The sequence below is a fragment of the Centruroides sculpturatus genome, unplaced genomic scaffold, assembly GCF_000671375.1.
Source record: "Centruroides sculpturatus isolate CEXI.00-Female unplaced genomic scaffold, Cexi_2.0 scaffold1258, whole genome shotgun sequence".
NCBI lineage: Eukaryota > Metazoa > Arthropoda > Arachnida > Scorpiones > Buthidae > Centruroides > Centruroides sculpturatus.
Genome location: NW_019385552.1, coordinates 235,651 through 245,212, shown reverse-complemented (window position 1 = coordinate 245,212; position 9,562 = coordinate 235,651). Strand labels below are relative to the sequence as shown.

The following is a 9,562-nucleotide window of genomic DNA, read 5'->3' as shown; positions in this document are numbered from 1 at the left end:
TTACATTATTTTTTAGCTCTTTCCGCCCTGTGGGCACTAAGAGGGCCTCTTTTAACAAGCCCATTATGGGTTCGGCCAGGTCTGCAATGGGCAGTCCGGTGGTGAGGGATGGGGCCCGACATATCCAGATGGACCACCCCTTTCTGATTCGAACCCAGGACCCCAGAGCAGTAGATTGCCACCTTGATCACTTGGCTGGATGGCCAAGTGATCAGAGTGGCAATCTACCGCTTACTTATCTAGTGATCAAGGTGGCAATCTAATCTTATTTATATTACTGTTATCAGTAATATAAGTAAGACATGTACTGTGTGGTAAACAATGAACACCTCTCACCAGAATCTGAGTCTGAACTAATTTCAGTGGCATCTACAAGTCGTGATTCATTTTCATTTTCTGATAAGTGCTTGATTATCTCTACAATTCCATTCAAAATTGTATTTTTGTTAACATTATTGGATATTTCATGTGGCTTATATTTGTTCAATTTTCCTGGGTTATTATACTCCAAAAACAAGACCCATTTTGGAGGGAATCAAGTTATAAACAGACTAGAAAATTCCTTTTAATAACCTTAAATTACAAATTGCAACATATACTGTATAAAAGCAATAACTGAAGCCCAGATTAATGAATCATAATTCCAAATTAGCAGATTTGTGCTCAGTGTTTTCTTCAAAGAATTTTCTAAATTATTTAATTAAATTCAATACTAATTTCTAATCATTTATCAAAACAAAAAGTTATGATCTATCTTTTAGGCTAAATTACATTATTTTAATTAACTAAAATTAGTATAAATGTAGGTAAAAAAATCCAACAATTTAGGTTTACACTTGTAATATAGAAAAGGAAAAAATACATAAAATATTTTTTAGGGATTTAAAATTAGATAATGTTCTTTTGGATCAAGAAGGGCATATAAAGATTGCTGATTTTGGTATGTGTAAAGAAGGAATATCAAGTGATCAAACAACAAAAACCTTCTGTGGCACTCCTGATTACATAGCTCCCGAGGTATGTGAAATTCAAAATAACAAAAATTTAATATCAAACAATAATTTAATCGATAAATATCTATGAAGATAATTCTCTATCAACCATACGGAAAATCTGTTGATTGGTGGGCTTATGGTGTCCTTTTATATGAGATGCTTGTTGGACAGGTAAATATTTTTATTTATGTTCAATTTAAAGTAATGTAAATATCTAATTATATTTTTTGTTGAAAATTTCTTTTAAATTTTGAAAATAGAGATTGTAATAAATTTCAGCCACCATTTGATGGAGAAGATGAAGAAGAACTGTTTTCAGCCATAACTGATCACAATGTCTCATATCCAAAGTCTCTTTCCAAAGAAGCTAAAGAGGCTTGTAAAGGAGTAAGTTGATTGATGTTTGTTTTTTACTTTTATTTGCAATAGTACAGTACAAAATATAATAAAAATATGATATAGTAATGATTTAATATAATGATTGTGTAAGTGATATGCTTTGTTCTCTTGAACATTCTGTTTTACATATAAGGCACAAAAAACACAACTTATCATATGCAAAGTCTTGATCATTCTCTCTTGAAAAATTTCCCATACTCTCTCCCTCTCACTCTGGCACTCCCTTGGAAATACTGACCAAGTGGTCACAGATGTAATTCACATGTGTAAGTAAACAAACATGGACCATAAATTATGCAGTAAAATATTTATTAATCAAACGTTTTGGTCCTTTTCATTGACCTTCATTAGAAAATATATACATTATGTAATTTAACAAGAAAAAAAAAAGACATCTGTACTCTAAAAACAGTTTTACAACATTCCATTTTTTGGACTAAGACAAATTTTTAACATATTTTAACTATGTGTAAAATATAAAACATATTTTATACATAGTGAAATAAACCATGCATAAAAAACACTCTAAATTATACTTTCCATATTTTTACTTCAGTACCTGCTGAATTAATCACTACCATGCAATCTAACTACTGTCCATCCTTCAGCATCTTACAAAGCTCACCTTTAAGTTTGATGTATAGAGAAAATGCTACAGTTTCCCCAGCCTGGAAAGTATTGCTAAATAAAACTTACTAATAAAAATATATAAAACATATTGTACAATATTCCAAGCAATGTCCTTTTCTTGTAACAACAAGCCTCAAATTCCATTTAAATGTTTAAATGTTAAAATTTTATATTATATGTAGAGTAATTTTGTTCCAAATTCCAGATGTTCTTTAGTCTAATGGAAATGATTCTGTATAATTGAAAGTACTTGTATTATTAAAAGGATTTTAATGCTGTCTGACAGTGTGTTTACATTATTTGTTATGTTCTTTGTCTTTAAAATCATCAGAAGAAGCACAGATTTAATTTTTGTCTGAGTTTAATAAGCTTTAGCTGGGAAGCATGCATGTGGTAACATAACCTACCTGATGACCATGCATTGCTGATTGACTAAAGTTCAGAAATTTGGTGAATGCCAGTGCATAACAAAGCAAGATGAATTTGTTCAACTTTACCATTTGCTTGGGAACAGTATCTTGGTATTAACACATGCTTAAGTCCACAAATAGTACAAAAATCAGAGAATACATGTGAAGTGAAACCTATTTCTCTATTAGTAATGATATGGATGGGAATACCAAAATCATTCACAAACTGCTAAAGAAGTTCAATAACAAATCATATGATGGACAGACAGAGGTATACAAACTTCATAATGTTGTCTAGGAATAGTAATAGTTTCTTATTATGTTATGAATTAATACAAAATAGACCAAGGAAGTTCATACATACAGTTTTAAATAGTCAGTGACTAGGAGATATATTATTAAGTTCTCTTTGCATCCATCCAGCAAGAACTTTTGTAAAGTTGCAGCTAACATGCTGACTGACAGATATGATGTTGAATATAACCAGTCATTTTTGGAAACCAAAATTTAATTTGGATGAGCTATACAGCTTTATCCACACTAAAGTGACCTTGACATATCATGATAATGCACAGTGAGATATTTTTACATAGTCCATGGCATAATGAAAAGTTGATAAAGGAGACTTTACTACTTCAAAACTGTTGGTCAAAACATGATCTGACTTTGAATATTTCAATGATTTATTAACTGCTGTTAAAATCTGCTGCAAATTGGGACATTGTGACTAGATTAGTATTACATGGTATATAAAATATACTTTCAATTGCTGTATAAAATATACATGGTGCTGCAAGTTCTAAGGACTGCTATAATCTGATATAATGTTGTGAATAATTTTGTTGGCTATCCACTCACAATGATCTGTAAGGGCAAAACCATTGCACTATGGCCTTATATGTTGGGATAAAATCTCCCTTTCACCACAACTGTTAATAAATCTTTGATTTTTAAGCTCTTGCACAATGTCATAGAGAATTGCATGTTCATGACATAAGGAACTTCACTCACAGACTTACTTCCTGGTACCTCATTCGTTTTCATGATAGCAGTCTTAATATACCCTAATTTGGTAGGATCAAAGCAACATGTAGAGGAAACTCTTTAAGAAGCATGTTGAATGTTCATAACTTGGTCATTCATTTTAATTTGAGTAATAGTAATTACTTGGCATATCACCAAAGTGATCTCAATTTTAGATGTATGTTTACACATGTCAACTTCATGAGTCTCCAAAACTTCAGAAGTGTTGGATGATGGTGTCACCAATACAGAAAATTCTTTACAGTCATCTACTAGCACAACATAATTAAGAATTAGAACACCATTAGCTTTCATTTTCATTGCATTAAAGCTGATTACTGGTACAATAATGAGAACATTGCAAAATGGTTTATCATCTGTTTGAAGTAAAAAGGAGGCATTGATCATTAAAATTCTCATTAATGACTTCTATGATGATATGAGCGAATAACTAACTATTATAAACTTAAGAGAATAGGGAGATTCAGAACAAGGAAGAAGGTAGAAGATAGAAAAAAAAGGGGTACCCAAGATTATCGGCGGTGCTCTCGATGCATTAGATCAAAAGGATGAACCACTTTTTAATTAAGATGAATATTAGCTTAGTTCACCAAACCTCATATTAAGTCAAGTACACTGTCAAGTAAAATGGTACTCTTGTACTTTCACTATCAAGAATCTTTCTTTCTCCAATTCCTTTGTTTTCTCCACAAGGTGTCACCAATGTGCTGGAGAGCTTTGTTCACATGTCCCTTCTCATCTGATTTCACCAAATAATAATTCTCCTGAGCTATAGCTTGCCCTGAGGGTTGCATACCATCTCATCGTTCTTAAGGGACACCTGCTGTTAAACTGTTAAGAACGAGCTGAACTTCAGTTCAGTGTTTATCATTTCACAGCAACAGAGAGCAACTTGGGTGTTATTATAATTGTTGAAGGACTTTATCATCTTGATCTTGACCTTCAATAAGTTTTGTATATTCTTGTTAATGGACCATAACTAAAGTTGGAAGGGCAGTTTCAAGTAGGACATCTAGACCACTAAAAGCATCATTACAAACAACAAACATTTACATGATGTATATGAACTGAATCAATAATTAATTTGATTCATACAATATTGAAAGACTTAATAGCATCATCTAACCACAAAAATCACAAATTAGCATTGGTTTTACAGTTTTACTCAGGTGAGCTGCTAAGGCCACTTTCATAAAAATCAGTTGTGCCAGTATTTAAAAGTGCAGTAACATCTGGCTTAATTTACAGTGAAACATTTGGAAGATGTGTTTGATGTGATAGAGGCTGTCTTTAAACAATCTCTTGTGCCATGACCTTCTTTTTTACATTTAGTTCAATACTTTTCATGTTTAGAACTTAGACAATCTAAGGTTAATTAATACTTTGTGGTTGTGTTTAAAGGATGCAATGCAGAGTATTATCTTGTTTGGTTCTATTGTTTTGAGCAGGTGGTAGTCTTTCAGGCGTCATTTCTGTTATATTACCATTCATTTTACTTTTATCATGTGTCAATTAAGAAGTTTATGAGAAAAGGATCCAAAATGATTCTTAGCAAACTGTTCATGAACCGTGATATTCTTAAGCAGCTCATTTATTGAAAGGTGTTGTTTATCTAGCATAGTTTGACTCACTTGACCATTTCTTAGTCTGCTTAAAATTTCATATTTTGTTTCATTTACATTAAATCTCAATTGAACGCATAAGTGCTCCTTGCCTTGCATGTATGAATAGACAGTTTTATTTTTTCTTTGGATGTGTACTTCTGTTCATTGACACAAATCAGCCAGAATCTTGGTGGTCACATAACCATCATTAAATGCAGCTACCCATGTTTGGCACTGATTTCTGGTAGATTTTTGCCAATTTCTAATGCTGTTTTTCTTGAAGCTTCTTTAATTATTGTATTTCTTAAATCATGTAATTTGATAAGAGTGCTGTCAAGTTTAAGTTTAATGTTCTGTAGACTGACAATTGTTGTTGATTCATCCATTTAAACTAGCAATATGTTTGAAGTATTGCAACCATTTGGAAACTGCTGCAATATCTTCTGTTCCACAAAACTGATCTAAATTAGCTGAAGTATCTGCACATATCTGAATTATTGGGATGGAATGCCATTGCGTTTGCCCATTGCTACTGATAAATAAGATGTATCATTTGTGTTAATAAAGCTATTGATTATTTTGGGAAAGACAAGGTGACAATACAAAGTTGGGCACTTTATTTGCCATTTTGAAATAACTTTTTAAATTATTAACTATTTTGAAATAACATTTTGACACTTATAAATAATTCACAATATTATCTAGAACTGATAGAAACAAGGATACCAATCCTTATAATGGTGATTCATTCAGAGGCAGTCTCTTAATCAAACACATACATTCACACAGTTCAATATTAATACAAAATTTAGTTTTCATGCTAGAGTTAAAACATGCCAAATGGGTTACAAAGATTCTTTATCACACAAAACACAAAAATAAGCTCCATAAAATCTATTACAAGTTCTTAATTAACAACTTTTCCTTATATTTTAAACTTAAAACTAGAAATAAAATTGAAATGTTAGTGAATGATAGACAAGTTCCTTTTATTTCTCTTCTTATCAGGAACTAACATCACAGTCTACCTAATGTGTCATTGCAAAAATAAAAGATAAAGATATCTCTAAAATTATGTGGAGATCTTTTATCTTTGATATACTTATATCATTTAATATCAAAATGAATGGCTTTAAATGTTAGATTTAATCAAGTATATATCATTACCTGAATATTTATATATTTATGTATGTAATTGAAAAAATATAAATATGTAAATTATGACACATATTAAGAAAAAAATATAAATGAGATATTCTATATTATCTTAATTTTGCTTTTATTTAATTTTTTTTCACTTAAGATATGTAACTTGATTTCTAAATTGTTCTTGTTACTTAACAATGTTGGTGATGAGATATTGTATAAGAAGTCTGCTTTTATATTTTTGCTTAGTGACAGGTTGTTCAATGCTTCATTAACCTTAATGTTGACAGAATGACTAGTGTCTATATCAGTNTTACGGTTGATTCTCTGAAATCCAGATATCTCTTAGATACATCCAGAATTTAGAATTAAATTTGTAAGCATTCTGAATTTCACTTGTAGGCATCAACATCTAATTATTTTAATAATAGTAATGTTTAAATTAATAATTATTTTTACTGTTTTTATGAATTTTATACTTAATATAAGCAGTTTTATAATATAATTCTTAAAGGTGATTTTCCTATCATAATTATTTTATTACTAAACATTCATATAGAAATTGTTTATGGGCTTCCATTATATGTTATTTTTTTATATGCAGCGTAATTAATCGTAATCAAATATACTTTGGAATTTATAGATATCTGGAATTTCGAAAATTGACCCTACAAAAAGCAATTTATTTAAAAAAAATATAAATATAAGAAAACAAGATATATATACACAATTTTAAGTTTTAAGAAATGTTTTTTATTTTAGTATTTTTTTAATTATCATATTTTTTTTTTAAACCTATCAAATAATTCAAAGTTTATTAAATGATTAATATTTTATAATCAGAAAGTATATAATAAATGTTCGAATGTTAAGACATTCATAAAAGTATTTTTATCGTTGTAAAAAATTTACAAGATAATGTTAACCAATTTAAAATTGATAATCGACAAAAGCTAACCATATCTTATAAATATATATATACTTTTGACATATTTCTTTATGTGTGTGTGTGTGCGTGTGTGTATATATATATATATATATAAAACATACAATATATAAAAGATAAAAAATAAAGAAGAATGTCGATTATATTATAAGTTACTTAACACAAAATTTTAAAGTTTTTAAAATCAGATATGTTATATATATGGTTTATATATATATATATAAAATATTATCATTCCAGATAAGTTATATTAACTATTTAAACATTGTTAGTAATTGTAAATAGTGTATAAAATTATGCTTATTCAGTAAATTGTTGTAAAATCTCTGACAGTTTATTTGATCTTTTGTTATATGTTAACCAGATATTTGCCATATTTGCTTCCTTGTTAATGTTTGAAAAGTCCAATTTAAACAAGTTGTGTCTTTATTAAATGTGTATAAGAGCTATACGAATAAACTTATTTAATCAGTAAAATATATGGCTTTTTCCCCGTAATTACTATAAAAAAATATATATATATAAAATATTGTTTAATTGTAACTAAGATGATGGCATAATGATAAATGTTACATCCCAAAGAGTTGGATCAATTATTTTGTAATTGTACGAGAAATGATCCTGACTTTAGTAAGACTTAACATCAATTTATTTATAGAATATTATATTTTTTAATTCTTCTTTTAATTCAGTCTTCTGCTCAATAAAAATGCATGTTTACATTTACTGATATATTTACCTTCAATGTAGAATTTTAAAAAGGATTTATGCTATAAATAATGTAGTGAAATTCTAAATGATGTTCAAATTATTCTGTGATAAATTCTATAATTACTAAATGAATTAGAAGACTGTTCCTACATTGAATAAATTGTTTTAATAAAATAATTTTAACTTTAAGAAAACAAATCATATAATAATTCAATTTAGATAAGATGAGACAAGACGGTAGTTTCATATGCGTATCAATTAAGTTGTAAATTTTGTTTAATAACTTCATAATAAAGTTACGTTAAATGCAAAATTAAGCAGTTACTAAATCTTCTTCTTCCTACAAATTTTCTAATGTTAAATGAATGAAAAATTGATGAAGAATATTGATGACAAGGTTAACAAGTTTTCCTACTGAATACACATTATCATAGATAATGAAGCTTATAAATTTGCAATAATCATAAATTCAAAGTCAAAGCAGTATTGTTTTGTAATATCCAATACTGTACTACTAATCTATATTAATTAATTGTGTACATTTATATAACATTAAGTTCAATGTCATACACTTGTTATCTTTATTATGAATATAAACATACATTTAGAAATAAAGGAAACAAAAAAAAAAACATTTTTAATTAATGGAAAAACACTTTAAATTTTCTTTAACCTNTTTCATTGTTTACTCTCTTAATAGTGCTCTATAATAAGTTTCTTTTTTTAAAAAAAAAAAAAGTAAAAAACATTAAAGTTTAGGCCCTGTTCTGTTCTTCGTCTGTGACCTTGTCTCAGAGACCTACAATGCGTGCATTACACAAACCTCTAGAAGAGCCCTGTTAAATCACGTTTATGCTTTTCTTAATGATTCAACGTACTGTGTAGTTCTACAGCTCGTTGCCGTGGGTTTAGACGTGACGTCAAGTGAGATTTGTTTATATATGTGTGTGTTTTATCGCCTCCTTGGATTTACTCATCGCACTCGGGAGGGGGGGTAGCGCCCACTTTGGGAACCACTGACTCGAGTGATGACCGCCGGATTGAATGCCATCGTACAAATTTAGACCTGGCATTCGACAAGTTTGCTCTTGCTTACAGCTTTAATTTTTGAAACATTTTGTAATGACTTTTTAACTAATTTGTCAGGAGAAACTAGAAATTATTATCTACGTTGTTGATTTAATTCTCGGATTTGATTTTGAGTTCTTCCAGGAATCGACTTATTTAGGTCAAATATTAATTTGTGGAATTCGAAATATTTAACTTGTTTTTTTTTTGTAATTTAATTACGTGTAGAATTTTTTTTAACAGAATTTCTATAATTTAACAATATAAGACTAATACTAGACTATAAAGAATACAATTATTTCTTTTCGTATTACAGTCGACCCCTCTATAACACTGTTGATTATTCCGTTTTATATGAATTCCATGTTGTACGAGTCACTTAGATTTTACAAATACGTGTGCCGGGCTCTGAACTGCTCACGTATTTGTAAAATCTAAATGACTCGTACAACATGGAATTCATATAAAACAGAATAATCAACAGTGTTATAGGGGGGTCGACTTTGTATATGTAAGTTGGGTAAAATCTTATTAAATCTTGTATTATTATTATATTTTATTATAAAATTAATATATAAAATAAATATATAATAATAATTTTTATTTTTT

At 28.9% G+C, this 9,562-nt stretch overlaps 1 protein-coding gene across 1 annotated transcript in view; it reads left to right on the top strand.

Moving 5' to 3' along the window:
- Positions 1 to 6,260, top strand: part of LOC111640054 (protein kinase C, brain isozyme-like) — a gene marked incomplete at its 5' end in the record, with an annotated part of 8,827 nt that extends 2,567 nt beyond the window's left edge. The window contains 4 exons of the mRNA XM_023386059.1: positions 879 to 1,017; positions 1,086 to 1,166; positions 1,275 to 1,382; positions 1,951 to 6,260. Coding sequence (XP_023241827.1) covers positions 879 to 1,017; positions 1,086 to 1,166; positions 1,275 to 1,382; positions 1,951 to 1,965 — 343 coding nt within the window. The remainder of the gene's footprint in view (positions 1 to 878; positions 1,018 to 1,085; positions 1,167 to 1,274; positions 1,383 to 1,950) is intronic.
- Between the last annotated feature and the right edge of the window lie 3,302 nt (positions 6,261 to 9,562).